The 25585-nt window shown below is 38.5% G+C and overlaps 1 protein-coding gene across 1 annotated transcript in view; it reads left to right on the top strand.

Moving 5' to 3' along the window:
- The first annotated feature begins 8660 nt into the window (after nt 1-8660).
- LOC141498727 (fizzy-related protein homolog) overlaps nt 8661-25585 on the top strand; it is a 40295-nt gene continuing 23370 nt past the window's right edge. The window contains 1 exon segment of the mRNA XM_074201878.1: nt 8661-8704. Within this exon segment, the coding sequence (XP_074057979.1) occupies nt 8661-8704 (44 nt within the window).

The raw sequence follows: 25585 nt of genomic DNA, 5'->3' as shown, positions 1-25585 counted from the left end.
TCCTCATAGTTGCTATTGCTAACTGCATTTCCCTCCATTCTATTCCTCCCCACTCCCATTTATTCTAATCTCTCTTTCCTTTCATACTTGGAAGTGGGTTGTATCTGACTACCCTTTCCCACAATCTTCCCTCTCTTCTATCACCTACATTCCCCTCCCCTGCTCCTATCCCCTTTCTCCCATTCCCTTCACTCTCCTTTTTCCTCTAAGGTAAAATAGATGTCTATATCCTATTGAGTATGTAGGTTGTTTCCTCTCTGATCCATTTTTGATGAGAATGAAAGCTCACTTATTCCTCCTCACCTTCCCCATTTCCACTCCATTGTTAAAGTTTTTTCTTCACTCTTTTACTTGAAATATCTTACTTAGCCCATTCTACTGATCCTTTGCTTTTCTCTCAGCACATTCCTTTTTCCTCCATTAACTCCATCTTCATAATATATTATACCTTCATATTCAGCTTTCTACTGTGCCTTGTCTATATCTGCTCCTTCTAACTTCTCTAAAAATGAGAATGTTCATATGAGTTATCAGTATCATCTTCCCATGCAAGAATTCAAACAGTTCAACATTATTAAATATCTCATAATTTACCCTTCTCCTCTACTCTCTATGTTTCACCTGAGTCCTGTACTTCAAGATCAGACTTTCTGTTCAATTCAGGTCATTTCAACAGGAAAGTTTGAAAGTTCCCTATTCCATGGAATGTTCATCTTTTCCCCTGAAAGAGGATGTTCAGTTTTGCTAGGTAGTTGATTCTTAATTGTATTCCAAGCACTTTTGTCTTCCAGAATATCATATTCCAAACCCTATAAGCCCTTATGTAGGCATTGCTAAAGCCTGTGTAATGCTGACTTGTAACACCACAATATTTGAATTGTTTCTTTGTGGCTGCTTGTAATATTTTCTATTTGTTTTGAGAGTTCTAGAATTTAGCTCTAATATTCCTGGAAGTTTTTTTAAGCAGGATCACTTTCAGGGAATTATTGGTAAATTACCTCAATTTCTATTTTACCCTCTGCTTCTAGAATCTTAGGGCAATTTTCCTGGAGATTTTCTCTAAAAATGAAGACTAGGCTCTTTTCCCAGTCATGACTGTCAGGTAACCCAATAATTTTTAAATTATCTGTTTTTGTCCCTATGACCTACACTTGTTTTTAACATGTTATTTTCCTCGGTATTTTTTTATCTCCTCACCAAGCTTCTGACTTGGTTTTCTTTATTTCCCTGTATCTCTCTCATTTCTCTTCCCAATTTTTCCTCTACCTCCCTTACTTGATTTTCAAACTCTTTGTTGATCTCTTCCATAGCTTGAGACAAATTCCCATTTTTCATGGAGGTGTTGGAGACAGAAGTGTTGACTTTGTAATCTTCTGTGTATATTTTGATTTTCCATGTGACCAAAGTAATTATCTATGGTCAGATTCTTTTTCTTCTGTTGTTCACTCATTTTCCCAAGCTATAACCTGGTTTTAATGCACTTTGCAAGCTTTTTAGTGTTTTAGAAACCCCCCCCCAAGGACCTCAATTCCTTCAAGGTCTTATGTGAGGCTCAGATTACTCTCCTTGCCTGTGTTCTGATCTGTGGATGAACGTAAGTATTTCCCTCTGCCCTGGAGCTGTGAGGAGAATCTCTGGTCCTCTATGGCAGTGTGGGGGCCCAGACTCCAACCTGGATCTGACTATGAACATAGCAACAGAATTCTGTCCCGGGGATAGTAGAGACACCTTGGCAGTGTCCCCCTGGTCCCCTTACTGTCCATGGGAGAACACTCTGGAATTGACTGCTGCAGGACTCCACGGGTTCTTGGGTCAGGGCTGTGCTGAGACCTGGGCTGGCAGGGACTCTGTGCTCAATTTGGTGCAGGAGAGTTATTCCACTAACCATCTAAGGTGTCCTTGGCAATCCCTGGGCAAAGAGATCTAGAAACTGCTCCAGCTGCCTTGGACCCAGGCACCCCCAGGAATCCAGGTACTGCAGGCTGTTCCCGAAAGACTGAAGCTCATTTATTCTGGCATAACTCCCAGTCAGGGCTGTGCTGCACTCCCTTCCAGCCCTGATGGAATAAACCCTGACTGTGGATTTTCCAAGCTGTCTTCCAAGTTGTTTCACTTAGTCTTTCTGTGGGTTCCATTACTTTAGAATTTCATTAGAGTCCTAATTTTAAGCCATCTGGAGTGTTCTGGAGGAGAGCTTCTGGAAATCCCTGCCTCCATGCCAACATCTTGGCTCCTATAAAAACAGTTTTTGACATTCATTGTTATAAAATTTTGATTTCCAAATTTTTTCTCTGCTCCTTTCCTTGCTCCCTTGCCAAGACATCAAGCAATCTGATATAGCTTATACATATAGAATCATTTTAAGCATATATCCATATTGATTATTGTCTTTCTTTCTCCAAGAGGACTAAAAGAACTCCACTATATTGAAGTCTGACAAAGTGTTCAATTGTAACTGATCAAAACAATAAGAGGTCACAATGTTCTACTACATGTTGAGGACAAATAGTCCATGAGAACATCTGGGGAGGACTCTTTAACTTGCCCATCTCACATTTCCTGTGAGCTACTTCAATTCTACTTTGCTCATAGAACACAGCATCCTCTCTGATGAGACTAGCCATGCTGGACCTAGTATCTCCCATGTTACACAATCAATTAAAAAATACTTAAGACAGACCTTGAGAATGTCCTTGTATTGCTTCTTCTGACCCAGCTTTTGAGCACTTGCCCTATGTGAGTTCTCTTGTCTTTTTGGCAAGCTTATAGCTGACCTTTGAACAATGTGGCCTGTCCACCAGAGTTGTGCTCTTTGTGGTGTAATTTGAAGGCTTGACAGTTTTATCTCCATCTTAGTTATGTTGTGAAAGAAGAATCATAATAAAAGTGGTAAACCACAAAAAAAGGAAAAAAATTAAGTGAAAATATTATGCTTTAATCTTCATAAAGGCCCCAGAATTTTTGTTCTGGATAAGAATGCCATTTTCTATTCCACTCTTTTTCTATCACCAAATGATTCCTACCAGCATATAGTCTGGAATGGAACATCTGTCTGAAGAACTCCTAAACCAGCTTGATTAACAAAATAAAGAAAAGTCTAATAGAACATAGATCAATATGCAGCTCCTAGGGGTCCCTATGTTTGGATTACTGGTCTCAGTTTATAGTTATTTTGACACCACTGTCTTGGATCAATCGGTCTTGGATCACTACTGAGAAGAGCTGTCTATCAAAGATTAGCATTGCATAATGTTGTTGTTACTATGGTACAATGTTCTCCTTGTTCTACTCACTTCCCTCAGCATCAGTTCATTTAAGTCTTTCCTGGTTTTTCTAAAATCCACCTGCTCACCATTTATTCTTGAACAATACCATCCTTTATATTTGTATACCACAACTTGTTCAACTATTAGCCAATTTATATATATATATATATATATATATATATATATATATATATATATATATATATTATTTTTGTACAAATAATTTTTATACATTACAAAAATAGTCTTGTTTAAGAGTAAATATAATACCCCTCCCCCAAAAAAATATATACCCTCATGAGCAATAAAGTAAAGGAAAGAGAAAAAAATTGAAATTAAAAAAGTTTTTAAAAATGTGCTTCAGTCTGTATTCCAACACCACCAGCTCTGTTGCACGTAGATCACATTCTTTAGGATACGTCCATCACAAAAGCTACTTCCATATTTTTTCACAGTTGCCATTGCTGATCGCAACTCCCTCCATTCATACTTCCCCACAACCACATACTTTATTTTCTCTCTCCTTCACTCTGTCCCTCTTCTTGTTTTGTTGTGTGTGTGTGTGTGTGTGTGTGTGTGTGTGTGTGTGTGTGTGTGTTTAGGGGTTTTTTTGCATGGCAAAGGGGTTAAGTGGCTTGCCCAAGGCCACACAGCTAGGTAATTATTAAGTGTCTGAGGCCGGATTTGAACCCAGGTACTCCTGCCTCCAAGGCTGGTGCTTTATCCACTACACCACCTAGCCACCCATCTCTGTCCCTCTTCTTAAATGTGCTGGAGGATAGCTGAGTGGCACAGCAGACTGATTGCTGGCCCTGGGGCCAAGAGGCCCCGAGCCCACATACCACCCCTAAGAACCAGCAACCACTCTGCCCTGTAGTCCTGGATAGGCCATCCAATCCCAGTCCCTTGCAAGAGGTAAAAAAGGAAATGTGTTATATCTGACCACTCTCCCCCATGGTCCATCCTCTCCTCCATCACTCACACCCCCCCTTACCCCTGTCCCCCTTCTCTCCTTCTTACTCCAGATGTCTATACCCCACTGAGTATATATATGTTGTTTCCTCTCCAAGCCGCCTCTGATGAGAGTGAAGGTTACCTCATTCCCCCTTGCCTTCCCCCCTTCCATATTATTGCAATAGCTCATTGCAAAAATAAAAAATCTTATTATATAAAATATCTTAGCCTATTCCACCTCTCCTTTCTCTTATTCCCATTACATTTTCTTTTTATCCATTGACTCCATTTTTACACTATATTATATCTTCAAATTCTACCCTCTCCTGTGCTTCATCTATAAAAGCTCCTTCTACCTGCTCTATTAAATGAGAAGTTTCATATGAGTATTATCAGTGTCATTTTTCTATGCAGGAATACAGGCAGTTCATCATCATTAAGTCTCTCATATTTTACCTTTCTTCTCCACTCTTTATGCTTCACCTGAGGCCTGTATTTGAAGATCAAACTCTCTTCAGCTCTGGCTGTTTCAGCAACAACAATTGAAATTCCTCTGGTTCAGTGAAAGTCCATCTTTTCCCCTGGAAGAGGATGTTCAGTTTTGTTGGGTAGTTGATTCTTGATTGCATTCTGAGCTCTTTTGCCTTCTGGAATATTATATTCCAAGCCCTATGAGCCCTTATTGTAGTAGATGCTAAGTCCTGTGTGATCCTTACTGAAGCTCCAATATATTTGAATTGTGTCCTTCTGGCTGCTTGTAATATTTTGACTTTGACTTGGGAGTTCTGGAACATGGCTATAATATTCCTTGGGGTTGATTTTGTTTGGATCTCTTTCGAGAGGAGACAGGTGGATTCTATCAATTTCTATTTTGCCCTCTGATTCTAGGATATCTGGACAATTTTCCTGTAGGAATTTTTTTAAAATGATATCAAGGCTCTTTTCCTGATCATGACTTTCAGGTATCCCAATAATTTTTAAATCATCTATCCTGAATCTGTTTTGGAGATCACCTATTTTTTCAATGAGATGTTTCACATTTCACATTCTTTTGGTGTTGAAGTATTGTATCTTGTATTCTCATCAAGTCATCAGCTTCATTTAGCTCCATTCTACATCTGAAGGATTTTTTTTCCTCAGAGAGCTTTCTTATCTCTTTTTCCATCTGGCCAACTCTGCTTTTTTTTTTTTAGGTTTTTGCAAGGCAAATGGGGTTAAGTGGCTTGTCCAAGGCCACACAGCTAGATAATTATTAAGTGTCTGAGACCGGATTTGAACCCAGGTACTCCTGACTCCAATGCCAGTGCTTTATCCACTATGCCACATAGCTGCCCCCGAATTCTGCTTTTTAAAGCATTCTTCTCCTCAATAACTTTTTGAACTCTTTTATCCGTTTGACTTATGTTGGTTTTTAACATGTTATTTTCTACAGCATTTTTTTTTTTTTGGATCTCGTTGACTAAGCTGCTGACTTCTTTTTCATGTTTTTCCTGCATTTCTCTCATTTCTTTTCCTAATTTTTCTTTTATCTCCCTTACTTGAATTTCAAAATCATTTTTGAGCTCTATCATAGCCTGAGCCCAATTTCTGTTTTTCTTGGAGTCTTTAGAAGCAGAAGCTTGTACTTCTGCATCTTTAGATTGAGTATTTTCATCCTTCTTGGGATAATAGTCAATGTGTTTCTCAATAGTTTTCCTCTTTTTTCTCTGTTTACTCATTTCCCCAGCCTGTGCCTGGTTTTGCAGTGCTTCCTGAGCTTTTGAGTATTATTGGGAACCCCCCCCCCCCCAACAAGGATCTCAGTGTGTGAAGCTATGTTTTCCATCCTGATCAGTGAATGACCAAAAGCATACCCCTCTGTCAAGGGGCTGAGGTGGGGGGGCCCTGCTGTTCTATTGGGGGGCCTAGACTGTGATCAGGACCTGAATGTGGGCAGAGCCCCAGAGTCCTATTCCAGATACAGAGGACAGACCTTGTAAGTCTCTGTCCACTCCCCTACCTTTGGTAGGCTGAGCACTCAAGGCTCAGTTGCCTGGGGGCTCTGCTTACTGGCTCCAGTCTGCTTCCATTTCCTGGATCTGGGCTGCCAAGGCCACTTCTGCTAGCTGAGTGCCCTGAGGGCTGGGCTTCATGAGCTCACTCTGACAGAAGTCCCCTGCTAACCTTCTAAATTGTGCCCTGTGATCCCTGGGGTGTAGGTCAGGAAACTGCTACCACTGCCATGAGCTGAGGCTCCCAAGCGCCCTGGGGCTGCCTCTGGGAGGCTGAAGTTCCTTCACTCTGGTGGGCCACCCCTGTAACCCCGTGGAGCAGAGCCTTTCCACTATTTTCCAGGTTACCTTGGTCTGGAGAATTGCCTCACTGGATCCCTCTGTGGGCTCTGTCTCTCAAAAAATTAGTTAGAGTCATAATTTTGTGATTTTTGAAATATTATAGAGATAATACCTAGGAGAGGCTCATCTCCTGTTGCCATCTTGGCTCTACCTCAATTATTCCCCAATTGCTGGGCATTCCTAAAATTTCTAATTCTTATAGTCCACAAAAAGAACTGCTACATATATTGTTGTATATGTGGGTCCTTTTTTCTTTTTATGATATCTTTGGGATACAGATCTAGTAGTGAGATTGCTGAATCAAAATGTCTAAGCAGTTTGCTTGCCCTTTGGGGATAAGTTCACATTGCCCTCCAGATTGGTGGAATCAGGTCACAACTCCAAGAATAATGCATTAGTACTGTTTTTCGACATCTCCAACATTTTCCTTTTCTGTCATAACAGTCAAACTGATAAGTGTGAGGTGATACCTGAGAGTTGTTTTAATTGACATTTTTCTTCTTTTCCAATTGATATTTTATTTATAAAAATTTTTCAACATTCATCCACATGCATATTTGTAAGTTACATAATTTCTTTCCACCCTTTCTTCCCCACCTCCCTCCCCTCAGCGACAAACCGTCTGGTGAATGCTGTATATACACATTTGTGTTTAACATGTTTACAGATTAGTCATTTTATGTATGAGGAATTAGAATTAAGGGAAAAGGAAAAAAAACAAGAGATTGGAAAGAAAAACATAAGAGAAATTTTTTTAAAGTGAATGCAGGGGTGGCTATATGGTGCAGTGGATAGAGCACTGGCCTTGGAGTCAGGAGTACCTGAGTTCATATCTGACCTCAGACACTTAAATGTTCAGGATGGTTTTTTAATACTTTTTATCAGATATAAAAAATTTTGGAAAGATAGCAGAGTAGGTCAGAAAATTCTGAGCTTTCTAGATTTCCTCCACAAAAAAGACAAAAATATGCTTCAGTGAAGAAGTCAAAATAATAAGAGTTGGGGCAGAACAACGATCCTCCTGAGATAATAGGAGAAAAGTTCAAGAAAGATCCCAGGACAGTGGTTCAGTCCCTGTGAAATGTAAATACCTCCTGGCTGTCTCCCTGAAATAGCTAACAGGTATGGAGAGTTGGGCTTGGGGGCTTGGAAGAGAGTGAAGGAACCTCTGCTGACAAGGAAGAGCAAGCCCAACTGTGTTACCCAGATATGGTCCTAGGGGAAAAGGAACCAGTACAAGCCCACTGAGTGTAGAATCAGTGTCAAAGGACTGCTGACTATGGACACTTAGAGGAGAATTGAGTACTTGTTCTCAGTTTCCGGTCAGAGAGGAAAATTGAAAGTTAAAGCCACTGCAGTATAATCAAGAAACAAGAGAATTCCAGCATAGTGTGCTGAGAGATACAACCTGTAATTTGGAGGGGGGGAAAGAGTGTTGGTGTTGGGCCCAGGACAACACTCAAAAAAAGGATAAGAAGAACCTGAGACCAGAGGTACAATCTCCCCCACATTCCATGATTAGAGGTAAATTCAACAAGCTGCTAAACTTTTTTAATGATTAGGCAAATGAAAAAGAACCTATGGGAAAAGAAAAGAACAGGTTCATTTTTGGAGGAGTTTACTGAAGCAAAAAAAATCCTCTCCTACCCCCAAAAAGTACAGTCAAATGGTTACCTGCCCAAAAAGAATTCATAGAAGGACTAAAAATACTTTAAAAATCAAATAAGAGTGGGGCAGAGCCAAGATGGCACCAGGAGAAGATAGTCTTTTAGGTGCTCTCTCTCAAAACTTATAAACTAAGGACTTTAACTAAATTTTTGAGAGGCAGAATCCACAGAGGGATCCAGTGAGGCAGTTCTCTAAACCAAGGTAACCTGGAAAAGAGAAGAAAGGCTCCGCTCCATGGGGTTGGAGGGGAGGCCCACCAGAGCGAAGGAACTTCAGCCTCCTGGAGGCAGCCCTGGGTTTGTGAGGGAAGTTTCCTGAACTACACCCCGGGGAGCACTGAGCACAACTTGGGGGATCAGCAGGGGGACCTCTGTCAGAATGAGCATGTAAAGCCCAGCCCACAGGGCACTCAGCGAGCAGTGTGGCCACAGCAGCCCAGATGCAGAAACCCAAAGCAGGATTCAGTAAGCAGGAGCCCCCCAGGTGAGTGCTGAGCCTAGGGAGGGGAGTGGAGAGAGACTGCCTAGCTCTGTCTTCTGTTTCTAGAACAGGACTCTGGGGCTTTGACCACATTCAGATCCTGATTGCAGTCTAGGACCCCCATAGAACAGCAGGGCCCCCCCCACCTCAGCCCCTTGGCAGAGGGGTGTACTTGTGGTCATTCACAGACCAGGAGGGAAGACAGACTTATGCACAGAGATCCTTGTGGGGGGGGTAGCCCATTAATACTCAAAAGCTAAGGTAAACACCCTAAAACCAGGCATAAACTGGAGAAATGAGTAAGCAGAGAAAAAAAGAGGAACACCATTCAGAAATATTTTGCCTGTGATACCAAGAAAGATCAAAACACTCCATCTGAAGATGAGGAAGTACAAGCTCTTGCATCAAAAGCCTCCAAGAAAAACAGAAATTGAGCACAGGCTATGACAGAGCTCAAAAAAGGCTTTAAAAATCAAGTGAGGGAGATTGAAGAAAAATTGGGAAAAGAAATGAAAGAGATGCAGGAAAAAACATGAAAAGGAAGTCAGCAGCTTAGTCAAGGAGATCCAAAAAATGCTGAAGAAAATTACATGTTAAAAACCAGCATAGGTCAAATGAGTAAAACAGTTCACAAAGTTACTGAGGAGAATAATGCTTTTAAAAAACAGAATTGGCCATATGGAAAAAGAGATAAGAAACTCTGAGGAAAACAAATCTTTCAGATGTACAATGGAACTGAGGAAGACTGCTGATTTTATAAGAAATTGGGACACAATACTTCAAAATCAAAAGAATGAAAAATTAGAAGAAAATGTGAAGCATCTTATTGAAAAAACAACTGATATGTAAAACATATTTAGAAAAGATAATCTAAAAATTATTGGAATACCTGAATGTCATGATCAGGAAAAGAGCCTTGACATCATTTTCAAAGAATTACTACAGGAAAATTGCCCTGATATCCTAGAAGCAGAGAGCAAAATAGAAATTGAGTGAATCCACCAATGTCCCCTAGAAAGAGATCCAAAAGAAAACAACCCCGGAATATTATAGCCAAGTTCCAGAACTCCCAAGTCAAAGAGAAAATATTACAAGCAGCCAGAAGAACACAATTCAAATACCATGGAGCTGCAGTCAGGATCACACAGGACTTAGCAGCAACTACATTAAAAGTTCAAAGGACTTGGAATATAATATTCCAGAAGGCAAAAGAGCTCAGAATGCAACCGAGAATCAACTACCCAGAAAAACTGATGTCCTCTTCCAGGGAAAAAGATGGACTTTCAATGAACCAGGGGAATTTCAAATGTTCCTGTTGGAATGGCCATGATCTTCATATACAGGACTCAGGTGAAGCACATAGAGTGGACGTGAAGGGTAGCATATGAGGAGCATAATGATGATGAACTACATGTTTTCTTGCATAGAAAAAAGGTACTAATAATACTCATATGAGCCTTTTCATTTAATAGAGCAGGTAGAAGCAGCTGAAGCACAGGAGAGAGCTGAATTTGAAAATATAATGTGATGTAAAAATGAAGTCAATGGCTAAAAGGGAAATGTAATGGGAGAAAGAAAAAGGAGAGGAGAAATAGGCTATGATATTTCATATAATAAGATTTTTCTTTATTACAATAAGGTATTTCAATGATATGGAAGGGGGAAGGCGAGGGGGAATGAGGGAAATTTCGCTATCATCAGAGGTGGCTCAGAGAGGAAATAGTATATATACTCAATGGGGTATATACATCTGAAGTAAGAAGGAGAGAAGGGGGACAGGGGGAAGGGGGGTGATGTGAGTGATGGTGGAGAGGATGGACCGTGGGGGGGGGATGGTGGAGAGGATGGACCGTGGGGGGGGGGGAGTGGTCAGGTAAAACACATTTTCTTTTATATTACTTTCAAGGGGCTAGGATTGGATGGCCTGTACGGGACCATAGGGACAGGTGGATGCTAGGCCTAAGGAGTGGTATGTGGGCTCAGGGCCTCTTGGTCCAAGGGCCGGTGATCTGTGTGCTTTGCCACTTACCTACCCTGAAGCAGAGACAGAGTTAAAGGAGAGAGAAAATATAGTATATGGTAGTGGGGAAGTACGAATGGACGGAGTTGTGATCAGCCATGGCAGCGGTGGAAAAATATGCAAGTAGCTTTTTTGATGGACTTATCATAAAGAATGTGATCCACCTGTGACAGAGCTGGAGGTGTTGGACACAGCCTGAAGCACATTTTTATTATTATTATTTGGGGGGGGGGTTGCAGGGCCAATGGGGCTGGGTGGCTTGCCTGGGGCCACACAGCTGTGTGATTGTTCAGTGTCTGAGGCCTGATTTGAACCCGGGTGCTCCTGGCTCCAGGGCCAGTGCTCTGTCTGCCACCCAGCTGCCCCTACTATTATTATTATTATTACTACTATTTTATTTTATTTTGGGTGTTTTTTTGGTTTTTGTGAGGTAATGGGGTTGGGGTGGCTTGCCCGGGGTCACACAGCTGCGTGATTGTTGGATGGCTGGGGTTGGATTTGAGCTCCCATGCTCCTGGATCTAGGGCTGGTGCTTTGTCCACTGAGCCACCTGGTCACACCGACTATTATTATTATTTTTTTATTTTAATTTTAATTTGTCTCTCTCCTTTATGGGTCTATATTTTTTGGGGGAGAGGGGTATTATGTTTACTCTTAAACAAGAATATTTTAGTAATGTATAAAAAACATCATTTGTACAAAATAAGAATAAGTAAATAAATAAAGTTTGAAAATGTTTTTAGATGTAATTGGAAAATATATTTTTTAAAAAATATTTTTGTATATAGGAAATGAAATACCAAGCATAATGGCAAATATATTATATAATTGTGCAATAAACAGTTTGATTGAAAATAGCCTAAAAATCAAATAAGGGAAATTGAGGGAAAAAGTTTTAAAAATAAGAATACTCCTATAAAAACACGATTATCAAAAGAAAGTCAACCAGCTAAAAAAGGAGATCCATAACTTAATAGAAGCAAACAATTCCTTAAAAATTAGAATTTTGCAAGAGGAAGCCAGCAAAGATAAGGGACTTTATTATTTTTATTTAAATTTCATTATTATGAATAATAAAACAAAATGTTAAGAATAAAAATAGAAGAGAATGTGAAACATTTTATAAGGAAAAACTGATCTGGAGAACATATCAAGAAGAGAAAACAAGAATAATTAGATTACTTAAAATCTACATTAAAAAAAGCTTAATATAATAATACAAGAATCAATTAATGAAAAACTTCCTGAAATGTTAGAAAAATAGGAGAAGGGCGGCTAGGTGGCAAAGTGGATAAAGCACCGGCCCTGGAGTCAGGAGTACCTGGGTTCAAATCCTGTCTCAGACACTTAATAATTTCCTAGCTGTGTGGCCTTGGGCAAGCCACTTAACCCCATTTGCCTTGCAAAAAAAAAAAGAAAAACAACAAAAAAAAAAAAAGAAAAATAGGAGAAAACAAAAGTAAAAAATAGTTCCCAGAACACCACCTAAAAGAGATTCCACAGGGAAAGCTACATGAAGATCATAGACAAATTCCAAAACCCACCAGGTTAAAGAGAAAATATTAAGAGCAACAAGAAGAAAAAAAAAAACAATTCAAATACAGCAGAGCCACAATTAGAATGATCCAAGACCTAGCAGTGGCTACCCCCAAAGTTCACAAGTCTTACAATAATTTTCAAAAGACAAAGGAACTGGGGTTGCAGTCAAAAATATCATTCCCAGCAAAGTTAAGCATAATCCTGAATGAGAAAAAATGGACATCAGTGAACTGACAGACTTTCAAGATTTTGTTGCAAAAAAACAGAAACTTAATAGAAAACTTGGCAAACAAGGTCCAAGAGAAATATATGGTAAACATCAAAAAGTAATTTTAAAGGAGTCAATAAGGACAAATTATTTACTTTTATATGTGGAAATATAAACCATGTGTCTAAGATTGTCATTAGTAATGGGGTAGTTAGATAAAAAAGATAGGGTAGAGTTCAGTATGATGGCATTCCAAAAAGCAAAAGGGTGCCCGAGAAGGCAAAAAAAGAGTAATTATTTCCTGCAGATCAGATATAAAAGGAAGAACTGATATAGAGGAATCAAATGGGAAGGGAGGATAGTTCTGAAATCCTATTCTCATCAAGAATGGGATAAATAGGGGCAGCTATGTGGCACAGTGGATAAAGCACCGGCCTTGGAGTCAGGGAGTACCTGGGTTCAAATCCAGTCTCAGACACTTAATAATTGCCTAGCTGTGTGGCCTTGGGCAAGCCACTTAACCCCATTTACCTTGCAAAAACCTAAAAAAAAAAGAATGGTATAAATAGGGAAAAATACACTATGCATACATTTTAATGTACATATACATAAATCTCCAATTAAAAATTAAGAAAGAAATAAGAAGATAGGATAGTGAGCATAGAAAGGATTAGGGAGGGATTTTTAGACAGCTCTATTTACATCAGATCTGAATTAAAGAGAGAAAACAAACATTTAGAAGATCTTGTACATTCAAATATAAACATGAGGGCAAGGGATGAGGTAGGGGGAGAGGACAGGAGAGAGATTCTTGCAAGAAGGGTAGATTAGGGAATAGTAGGGAAAGGTAGTAGTAAAGCAGAGAAGTGAGGAGGCATAGGATTAGAGTGAGAAAGATAATAAAGAATACAGGAAGGAGGAAAATAAAAAAAAATAAGTAATTATAGCCTAGAATGTGAATGGGATGGACTCACCCTTAAAACAGAAACAGGAGGTTAAAAATTTGAATTCAATAATATGCTGTTTTCAGGAAATACTAGAAAAATGAGAGAAACAAGCATAAACTAAAAGTCAGTAGTAGAATTTATTATACAAAAAAGCAATGAAGTTCAAGCTAAAATAGATTTAATAAAAAGAGAAAATAGGAAAATTACCATGTATCAACCATATTAATCAATATTGTTTTAGTCTATTTAAAATAACTAGATTGTATAGAAATATTGTGGTGGAGAAGATAATGTCTCTCTTTCATTTTTGAATGAAACCACAGTATTGGGGAGATGATGTAATGACAAGCACGTGAATTGGATTTGAGTGAACGGGGCTGTGCAAAGTCACCAGCTTCTCTTTCTCCTCCAGAATTCTCTGGATCCAGTGGCCAGATAGGGATCAGGACAACTGGAGATAGCCCTGGATGAGAGGCAATCAGGATGAAGTGACTTGCCCAGGTTCATACAGCTAATGAGTGTCAAGTGTCTGAGGTCGGATTCAAACTCCCATCTCCTGATTCCAAGACCAGTGCTCTATCCACTATGCCATCTAGCAGGAGAAGATGTTGAGCTGGTGGATTTAGAAAAATATGGACTTATGGAGGAAGAAGCTAACTACCTTCAGAGGAGCAGAGCATAAATGAAAATAAGCACAGTAGAGTCTAATATATATGCAATATGGATTCATATATGTATGTGTGCATGTATGATTATAGAGATCTATGTATATATGCAAATGTGTATATATATATATATATATAAGTAAATATATACACACTTAATTGTAGCCTTCTTGAGGGGGGAAAGGGGGGCAAAATTAAAATGAAGCACAGCAAAGAGCAAAAGGAAACCTACAAGGAAGTCAAAAAGAGATGGATAGCTCTGAAAAAAAATATTTATTATATATGTTTCCTTGAAATAGAAATGCATTACATTTTATTGAATCCTCCTGTATGTTGTGTTGTGTACTTGGAAATGTTTTGTGTTTTCTTTTTTCCTTTTCTAATTTTACATTTAAGTTTAAAACATAAAGAAAAAGTGATGATAAGCATAAGTGACTTGCTCATGTGTGATAAAGTATATGTAAACATACATATACATACATGCCAGCCCTAAAATTCTGAGCAAGCTAATTTGGATGGAGTACCTCACAATATACTCTTATTGATGTGGTGTTATCTGGGTAAACTGATCTTGAGCTCTGGAGAAAAAAGGCATGGAGACTGTAAGAGGGAGAAGGGAAGCAAACTCCCTTACATTATAGACAGGGAAATTGCATACCAGAGAAAGAGGGTGAGTCCTTCAAAGTCACACAACTAGTGAGTAAAGTAGGATAATTACCCCAAAAAATTAATTCTCAAAGAAAAATCCCACTCCCTAGGTGTGAGAGGCTAAGAGGCCTATAGACATTTCATTTGGCATTGGTTCCTAGGTAATAATTTTTTATGGGGGAAGAGATATTGTTTCAAAATTTTTCAGATTTTGTCAAAATTCAATTTATGATTTCATTATTTATAGTAATCTGTGTTCAAATCATTGTAGTTGACATTTATAAAGAATTGTATCTGCTACAGAGTATTTTGCAGACATTTTCTTCCTTCATAGAAATGTCCTCTCCAATCCCTCTAATGCACAGATGCCAAAATAATTTTCTGAAAGCATGAGTCTGATCACATCCTGCTTTCATTACCTTGGCAATGTCTCTTAGAAAAATTCCCTTCTCTCTTCTGGCACAGGCCCTCATCACCTCATGCTTGGACTATTACAATAGCAGCTGGGGGGCTGCCTACCTCAGACATCTTCCAATCCCAGTCCATCCTCCACTCAGCCACTGAAAGTAATTTTCCTAAAATACAGATCTGGACATATCACCCTTCCCCACTCTTAAATAACCTCCAGGGTCCCCATGGCCTTCAGTAGCAAATGGAAAACCCTTTCATTCAAAAACCTTCATCACCTACCCCTTCCTACCTTTCCAGTCTTCCTACAACCTTATTCCCCAACACATATTTTTCAGCCCAGTAGCGCTGGCCTTCTGGTTGTTCCATGAATAAGACCCTCCATTTCTCAGCTCCAGGCATTTTGATTGGCTTCCTTTAAGTGCCAACTAAAATCCTACTGCCTACAAGAAGTCTTTCCCAACTCCTCTTCATTCTAGTACCTTCTATCTATTTATTATTCCCTCTATTCTGTAAAGGGTTTGTTTGTACATATTTGTTTGCCTTCCCCATTAGATTGGAAGGTCCTTGAGGGCAGTTACTTCTTTTTTGTGTCCCCCAACTCCTCTCACAGTATCTGGTAAATAAGTGATCCATTGTTGTTATTCAGTCATGTTTTACTCTTCATCCCATGTACCATATCATGCCAATGCTATCCATGGGTTTTCTTGGCAAAGGTACTAGAGTAGTTTTCCCTTTCATTCGCTAGTGGTTAAGAGGTTAAGTGACTTGCCTGGGGTTACACAGCTAGTAAATGTCTGAGACCAGATTTTAACTCAAGTCTTCTGGACTCTATCACAGTACTCTCTCCCCGGAACCACCTAGCTGCTTCCAGAAAATGCTTACTGATTGAACGTTTTTCCTGTGTTTCTACAGTTTCATGTTGTCTCAAGCATGAAATTCAAAGTCATTAGCCAGCTGTCAAAGGTCTTCCTTCCTTTTACAGACATGTCTCATGTTACTCCTCATCTTGTCTGTATTCCAGTCAAACTGGCTTACCTACTAAAAGTTCCTGCCTCCAGGTCTTTGCACAGCCTCTCCTACATGCCTGTCCACCCCCCACTTCTGCCTCCTTCAGTCTTTAGCTTCCTTCAAGGTTCTACTCTTACACCAGATCTGCTCCAAATGATTGGTTCTCCGGACTCCCCACACACACAAAGGCCTTTCTATGTATTCAATTGTTTACAGATGGTATTACACAGTAGCGCATAATAGTCTTGAGGGCAGCAGAGACTGTTTTGGTTTTTGTTTTCAGTATCTAGCACAGTGTCTTGTATATAGTACATGCTTAACAAGTGTTCACTGAATTGAACAAAAATAAACTTTCATGAAGGTTCTATTCTCCATGGTGCAGTTATGACTTTTCTTTATGATACATTTATAGAACAATCCAGATCAACCTGGTGTAAATAATAATGAATAAAATAAAATATTTTGTTGTATTAAATAAATAGAATTACTCATTTTGTTGGAGTCAGGAAAGAACATATAATGGAGAACAGAAAGAACAGAAACAGAGATGGTACCATGGCAATCAGGTGGGTAGACACATTGATGAGATCACTCTTTTTATTGTTCTCCCTCCCACCACTTCTGCCCAGAAGCTTAAAAACACTTCTTCTTTTATACTTTCATACAAAAGCCACCAGGAAAAAGAGAAAGATTTTAGCCAAGTCTTTTCTATGCACACTCCTTTCTGGCCAAACAACTAATTAAATGGGGTTTTTTTTTACTTCAATATAGCAAGACAAAAAGACCCAATTAGAAGCTACCTGTAAAGCACTGAAGCAAAGAGAGAAAAGGTCTTTTCATTGCCCATTTCCAGATGCATTCACCAAGCTTTCATGGGAACAGCAAGCAGAGAATAATGCTTCTGTTCTCATTGGACAGCTTTATCTCCTCCCCCATTACTTTAAAAAAGACCTGTTGCTAAGGAAAAAGCACTTTGCCCCTACTTACAAAACTGAATTGAAGGGTACTTAATTGTGCTGCATTTGTGGAAAGATGGTGAATGTTTAAAGTCATTTAATTCCCAAAGACAAATTCCACTCCCTGGGTGAGCAAAACTAAGAGGCATATAGAAAACACATTTTATTGTTTACAAAGAGCTAGTAACCAAGTCATACAGGCTGCTTGGAGAGCTAGATAGTTCTTTTTGATTAACTATAGTCCCAATTTACAATAAACTTTTAAAGCAATGGCTCCTAGCAGAGAAAAATTCAAGGAGGATGAATAGAGTCTAAAAGAATGATGTTTTTGTGCATTAAAGAATCAGACTTGATGGTAAGGATGCCAATCCACTTTTATAGTGGTCCATCTCAGTACTCTATGTTTGCACCTGGCACACCTCCAGAGCAACTTTGGGTCCAAACTCAGTGGAATATTTGTGGGTAGAGGGCGAGTTCAATACAAAGACTAACTCAACAAGCAAATTCAAATGTCAAATAAGTCTCAGGCCTTAAGCTGTTTCTAGCTGTAGCCTGGGCTAATATGTACATAATTATTAGAAGGCTACAAACAAGCACAAAATTTGATTTTGGATTAGACTTTGCTTTCACTGGTGTACAGAAAGAATCAGAGAGGAAAATCTAACATGAACGTCAGCAGGTATTCAGCAGCTTAGTGTTGGGGAGCCCTGAAAGCTTTAACCATTTGCCCAGAGCCTCACAGCTGATACGAAACATAACAGATCCCTCCCAGAGGTTTTATGTTTTCAGAGTAGTCTTTTTTGCCTTCCACCATTGCCCAAATGGAAGCAGTAAACTGCTGTCCTAGATCTGATACCTACATTCTGCAATACCATTATGAGAAAGGATCCTGTTACTCATTTTAGGGAAGATCCTTGACAAAAGTCCTATCTACGCTACATTTTGGAGATTTATTTCCCCAGGGTAACACTCTCCATCTTTTTTTCCATCTATAACCAATTCAGAGAAATCTCCAAAATGTAGCTTAGATAGGGCTTGTATCAAGGGTCTTACCAAAAACAAGATTATCTCCCACAAAGGTGCTCAATGAGATGCATGTCTGTAGTGCAGGAGAGGATGAGGTCAAGAGCAAAAGAGCCTGACTTTCTTTGTGGTCAGGACCACCCCCCAGAATTGGACTCAGAGTCAAGTTAGCGAAGTAAATGCCCTTTAAATGACTCTTGGACTACTAGGTACATTTGCAAACAGAGGGGACTAGATTGGATGTTGGGCTCCTTCTTGCCATAATATAATTATCTAGCTTCATACTTGGACAGCAGACAATGACAAACTAAGTCATTCTTGTCTTCCACTCAGACAAATGTAAAGAAGATTGAGACATCAAAAACTCAAGTGATCAGATTAGCCACATTATTTTACATCCTGGACAGAGATTATTGGTGTTTTCCCAGACTTCCTCTTCTTTAGTTCTTGTAAGCTAGGGATATCACTCCCCAGTGATGGAGGTCCCAATTAATGAGATCCCTCCCCAACATTCAAATCTGCTCTGAGTGTCATTCTTGAGTTATTGCTAGAACAGGAAATTCTAGCTATGACTTAATTACTGGCTTTGCAGTACCTTTGTTTTTGTGCAAGACATTTTTGTCTTCTGATTGCCTGTCTTCAGTGCCCACTGTTTTGACTCATTCTTGCCCTTTTACCTTTTACATGAGGATTGGGATCTGGTCTGCCTAGAGACAATCACTTATTACCACTTGGGATCTTCTTTGATATCCAAACTCCCTCCTTAACAAACATATTTGTGGTTTAATTAGAAGTCCTAACTGTCCCTTGATAGTGCCAATTTCTGACATCCAAACCCATTCAAACAGATTTATTTATCTGAGATCATTTTTTTCATTTTTTCCTTCTTCTCTCCCTATAGAAATGAGAATATGTCAGATCCCTCTTTGCTAAAGTATCTCCCAACTCTCAGTTCATAGTGTCCAATAAAATGCATGCTTGCCCAAGAGAGAGCCCTCATCTTGTGAATTCTTTCTCAGACATACAATGCCAAACCCCAATATTTTGAAGGTACAAATCCCAACATTTTTGAAGGCTAGTACAAGGAACCATCTGAAGATTGGACTCTCTCCTAGCCAAGGAAAGCCCTTGAGTCTTTTGACTGGACCCCAAAAAGCCTGGAACAATCTAGGGCACAGGTCCTTTGGAGGCCTAGGTAACTCCAGAGCCATGAGTGGTCCCTTTGTTTACTAGACAACTAAAGCAATGACTGGTTTTACTAAGTAAGACTCTCCCTGGTAAAGAAGACACTTTTCTGAATTCTTAGTCAAGTAGACACTTTTCTCCTTTCCCATTCCAGACACCGTAGCCAGTCAGGGGTCATTTTTACTATAAGCTAGGCATCCCTCCTCATCCTAAGTTAAGAAACTCTCCACCTGTAAGACATTGAGGAGAGTCATAGACAGACAGGGACACTTCAGCTATTCATGGCATCATTCTATTAGTCAATCACCCCCGACATTTGGTGACAGGACCAGAAGAGCCCAAATATGGAAACAACTTGGTCTTAGACCACTTATGTTCCTTTCGCCTGGTTTCAATGCTATCTAGAGGACCATGAGAAATTTTTAAAACTGCAAGTAATTATATAATTAGCAAGATCTAAAAGTCTGAGTTTGCATGAGATTTTTTTTTCAGCCCTGCTAGACTGCTTCTGTTATCTCTCTATGTTTTGGTCGTTCAACCAAATTGCTCCATCTTTCATCCTCTGTAAGAGAGAAGAGTGCCTTCCTATTTCCTTCTCTATTTTCTTTTCAAGGAGAAAATTATGCTTCCCTGGGTGTCATGTGGTTAAGGTGACAACAGGTTATTTACCAGTAAATAAGCCACCTCGGAAGGGAAAAGCCTGCTCTCGTAATTCTTAATTTTAAGTTCTTAAACCAAAAGTCCTTCTCTTGAGCCCCTTTCCTTCTGGTATTCTCTCACTCAAGAAAATTGCCTCTGATGGTTTGACTGGCTTTAGTCCAGAGAAGAAGACCTTATCTGAATCTGAAATGTCCAGCTCCTATAAGAGACGCTTATCTTAAGAAAGTAACAAAAATTCTTTGTACATTCTGTAAGTTATTAAAATTTTGGTAATGGTTAAAAATCCTCTCTAAAAGTCCGTGTGTATGTGTGAGTGTCTATGAAAGTATTATAACTTTAATGGTTAATGTAAAGAGATCAGACTAACAACCCTCAAACTTCTCTATTGCAAGATCTTAAATCACATTTCCTCTTCTGGGATTTCTATCTTCACACCTCATTCTCACTGTGGGAGAATGAGAGATCTTGTGGTCCTAGTGGTCCAAATTCATCACTTTTACCATGGAGACCTGAGATGAAGTCACAGTGCAGGAACTAGTATATTACTCCCTACTCATTCTCACTTTGGGGCACATGCTAACAGCAGAAGCTATCCCATCTCCCTGTAGCAAATTTTCTGGCAACTCACATACATATTATCACATGCTCAAACTGAAAGAGGAAGAAGCATAAAATCTACTTTGTAATTTTGTATTTTGTCTTACAAATCAAAATGCCTTTGAAAATAGAATATCTGGGGCAACTAGGCGGTGTAGTGAATAGAGCACTGGCCCTAGGGGTCAGGAGGACCTGAGTTCAAATTTAATCTCAAACACTTAATACTTACTTAGCTGTGTGACCTTGGGCAAGTCATTTAACCTCATTGCTTTAAATAAATAAAATTTTAAAAAAAGAAAATATGAGTTATGGTCAAGAGGTAAACGAAAGTAGAATGGTTTGTGTAATGAGAAAAAGCCTGAAGAAAAATAGAAGGGAGAAAAGGAAGTTTTACCAGGTGGACAGAGACAACTGCGTGTGCTCCAAGTCTTTCCTATCCCTGGATGGGTGACTTTGTCCCAATTTCATATGGTTTTAACTATATTGAGGAAGATATGAAGAAGTTTGATAATGTTTACATAGAAAGATGGGCTATGAAAGGTTGGTTGTTTTGGGGTTGGGTGTTTTTTTGGTAAGTTGATTTTGAAAGTTACTGTGAAAACATATTAAATGCTTGGACTGCTAAATATTTGGAGTGATAAAGTTAAGCCTCTTTATGATTAGCTTCCAGGAAGATTAGAAATATTCTAGTAATCATTCTAAGTAGAATGAATGTCTTAAAATGTGAATCCTTTTATTCTTTTGAGTTTTGGAATTAAATGGTTAAAGGACTAATTTAAAATAATGATCATCAGTAGAATTAGGGTATCATCTTGAGTTTTCAAGGTCTAACTCCAAGTTATGATGTTTTAAAAGTATAAATGATTTGATTTCAGTCAGAAATAAGCAAAAAAGAAATTCAGAAATTGGTCTATCAGTTGAGACAAAATCTGCAAGAAGTTTAGTGAACAGGAGCAGCTTGCAGAAAGTTACTCAGTTATATCAGTCCTGCTATCCCCATCATCCAGAGAACTGGAGTTTTACCTGTAGTTAAGAGGGAATTATGTACTAAATTTTCAATCTGCAAGCTTATAACTCTCTTTGAATTTTGATTCTTAAAAACAAAAATTAGAAGTTTGCCATTGAAACACACTATCAATTAGCTATTGAGAATCATCTAAACTATTTTAAGTAATAGTTATGTCATATATATATATATATATGTATATGATTCAATTCTCATAGAATTTCAATTTTTCTTGAGAATGGCATTGAGTATATTTAGACAAAAATATATAAACTTGTGAAATGAAAATATGAAATCCATCAAGTTATAAAACTGTAATTAAGAAACCTTTTGTGGTTTTTGCTTTTCTTCTAAGAACTAAGGTTTCTGTATGGAAACATTATATCCACTAAATTCAGTAAAGAATTCTTGTGTCATCTCACTTGGAAATCTGATGTATCTTATGCTTCTTTCATCTGAAATTAGAACACCTGTAGAAATTATAGTCATCCACGATGTTCTCATTGTTTAAAAGAATTCTGAAAGCAATAGTTTGTGTCTTTTTGAACATGGTCAATAAGCAAAGATGTTTTACTGCAGACATTTTATAGAATCTGTTTCTATATGCAGTTTGGGATTTGTATTGCTACAACCCAAACCTTCTGTTGTTTGTCATGAAGTGTTCTGAAGCCATATAACAATGATAAAATGGGTTTTGTTCTTATTTTCCTATAATAATCTCTTGCTGATACACAATGTGAGATTATTGCCAATATTTGATCTTTGTAAGTTGGAGTTGTCTGGACTTTTGAATATTAGAAATTTCTATTTGAAGACCTTTTGAGACTTTAAATTGATCTTCTATTTGAGTCTGGCCCGAGGTATGGTTATCAAGGACTGCTATTTGGACCAATGATCAATGATGCCGGCAATTCTGTGAAGTTTTTTTGACATGCACACTGCAGATGATGTTCCCATAGGAAAGATCAAAGAAGAACTATCAGCAAGTTCCAAGGTGAGTTTCTCCTGCCTCAACTTCCCCAACATGACATTTACAATGTCTCACCTAGCAGACCTTAATTTTGGCTCAATGTATTTGGCCCGCTTTATAACTTTTTCTGGAAGCTAACATTCAAATAAATAAAGGAACTCCCACATGTTTCAGGTCTCTATAGTAAATTACTATAATAATTGTCAGATGGTAAGTATAGACTTATTAAGTCAGGGATAAATGTTAAGCCCTTTTGATCTACAGTCAACTAAGTAAATGGCATCTGCTAATGGCTACATGATCCTGTGATAATTGAGATCCTTTGATTTCCCAAAATGTTAAGGGCATTTTTAAGTTAAAATGATAAAGAACTTGTGACATCAGGGTATGATTTTTTTATCATAACAATCTAAATTTCTGTTTTAAGGAAAGAATAATAGCTCAAATAGTTATATTAGAAAAGGGATACCCTGTGATCTAAAAATTGTCTTAAAAGGAAATTCATTTTTAGTTAAGAATTTCAAATTATTTTAAACATTGGGGGGAAAGTTACAAATTATTTACTTGTAAGACACTGTTCTAAAATGATTATACAAACTCAGGTTAATGCGACAACTTTTAATAAATTCATTTTTGCAGTAGGAAAGTAAATAATACCGAATATAAACCTAGGTCTTACTTTTCTATTTGCAACTAAAGATTCTGTGCATATCAACATGACAACTGCCAAATCAAATTGTAATTTCAATGGTTCCAAAATTTCACTTTCTAATAATGGAAATATAACTTTTGATCTCATTAAAAAAATTGTGTTCAGATTTTTACCAGAGATAAAGATCTCTACAAGTAACTCTAACCTTTGAGAAAACATTCAAAGTCACAGGACTACATCTGATGTATCATGAAAAGAAGAAATGGGTTTGAATTGTATTTTGCTGTTTGTGCTTCTTATCTAAATGCTCTATTATAACAAAAAGATCCTGCCCCCTTTGACACTGTAAATGCTTCACCTATCTTTGTGTATTGTTATACACTTTATATATTGACTGCCCATATCTTTCGGTAATCCTAAGTCCCTAAGAAAAATCATTTTCCTTCATCTACCTTTTTGGGGCTCCTAGCTTCTGTTAGCCTTTCTGCCACCAAGTCTTTTTCTCTTCACATTGTTGTTTATCTCTCCTTCTGTCTTCCTCTTCCAGTCAAAAACTTAGAGTAATAACTTGCTAGTTGGTTCAGGTACAGCTGTGGCAAATGCAGGCCACCAAAACTATTGGGTATGTCATCCCTACTTCATCTCCATCTACTTTGACCACACTGCTAGGGGACACTTAATTCTAATGAAACTCCTTGCTTTTTGAATGAATGGGGCTCCACTTTACTATTATGAAACCCTGGTCTCCTAAAACTCTCTAGTTCTTTTCCTATATGGTCTATAGCTAAAAGACAAGTCATAGCCTCTTAAGAAACCACTTTTTTGCACTTTGCAATGGGGACCCAATGGTACTCCTACTTGCACACTAATGTGTCTCCTCTTTGACCTCCTGGTTAAATTTGTTTCTTCCAGATTATAATTATTTCATTTCCAGATGATCACTCATGATGGTTATCAGCAAATTTCTTGGACTCTATGGGCTACCACTTCATATACTTCTCCAGAAATCAGGTTTGAAATGCTTCCCCACCACCACCTTTGTCCTTGTGTCACTTTGAAGAAGTTTGTAGAAGATGGACTTCTCATGAAAAGCATTTCATTCTCATGTCTCTACAGGGAGGATTATGATGTGGATCCTAATTAGTGAGCCCCCTCTCAAACATTCAGATTCATTCTGAGTATCCTTCCTGGGTCCTTCCTAGAACTGGGAATTCTAGCTATGACTTAATTTCTGGCTCTGCAGTCTCTACCTCTGATTTTACCCAAGGACTTTTCATCCTCTGGTTGCCTATTAGTGCCTGTTGCTTAGGGTCATCCTTGACCTTTAATAACCTTTTGTGTGAAGACTAGGATCTGTTCTGTTTAAAGACTTAATCACTTATTATCAGCACCTGGGGTCTTTTTGATATCCAAAAGACTTCCTTAACAAGCTTATAACTTAATCATAAGTTCTGTCCCTTGGTGGTACCAACTTCTGACATCCAGATACATGTCAAATAGACCTAAATATTTATCTGAGGTCTTTTTGTTCTTTTTCCTTCTGTTTTACCTATCAAAATGAGAATATGTAGATCCCTCTTTGCTAGAATATCTCCCAACTCTCAGTCCACTGTGTCATCAGAGTTCCCAACAAAATGCATACTTATTTCTTAGACAGCCTGTCTCTCATGAATTCTTTCTCAGACATCCAATGCTGAACCCCAATACTTTGAAGGTAGGAACCCCAACACCAGGACTAGAGTCTTGAATCCTGGGGGCCCTGTGTGTGCAGATGATCATATATATATAAAGTATGTATACCCCTTATCTCAAGGCTCATTCATATGGGATTCATTCCTTATTGGTGGAAATAAATGTCCTACCATCATACAGGGCTGGTGAAAGGTGGGAGATATGGAGTTCTCAGCAGTGTTCTTTTGAGACTTACTATTCAGTTATCTCTGGCTTCAAGAGAAGATGGAAGAGGACAACCAAAATTCAACCACTTGAGGTTGCTGAAGGAAAAAATTGACAAGGTAAAAGAAGAGCTAGAAGGTTCTATCATGTCTCTCTTTCCAGTTTGTTATTCTAAAGACTTGGGGTTCTTCCCCTTGGGTAAGATATTGAACATTTTTTTCAGTTGAGGTGAGTTATTTTACCCCCAAATGGTAGAGCTCCTTCACTCTGTATTGTCTTGTATATATTCTCCCATGGATACCTTCTTTGATTTTTGTTTTGCCATAATTTGGATAAATGGACTTTGTATATAATCTGAAGTGAGGTTGGCCTCTTCCATCTTCTCTCTCCAAATGATGAGTCCTGAGATGGGAAATGCTAAGAACTATAGCTCTCTCATTTCTTATCAACTGGATTACTCACTTCATACTGGGCAGGGTTTTCATTTCCACCA

The sequence above is a fragment of the Macrotis lagotis genome, chromosome X (assembly GCF_037893015.1).
Source record: "Macrotis lagotis isolate mMagLag1 chromosome X, bilby.v1.9.chrom.fasta, whole genome shotgun sequence".
NCBI classification, from domain to species: Eukaryota; Metazoa; Chordata; class Mammalia; order Peramelemorphia; family Peramelidae; genus Macrotis; species Macrotis lagotis.
The sequence above is the reverse complement of the archived record's forward strand: the minus strand, read 5'-3'. Positions and strand labels throughout refer to the sequence as shown.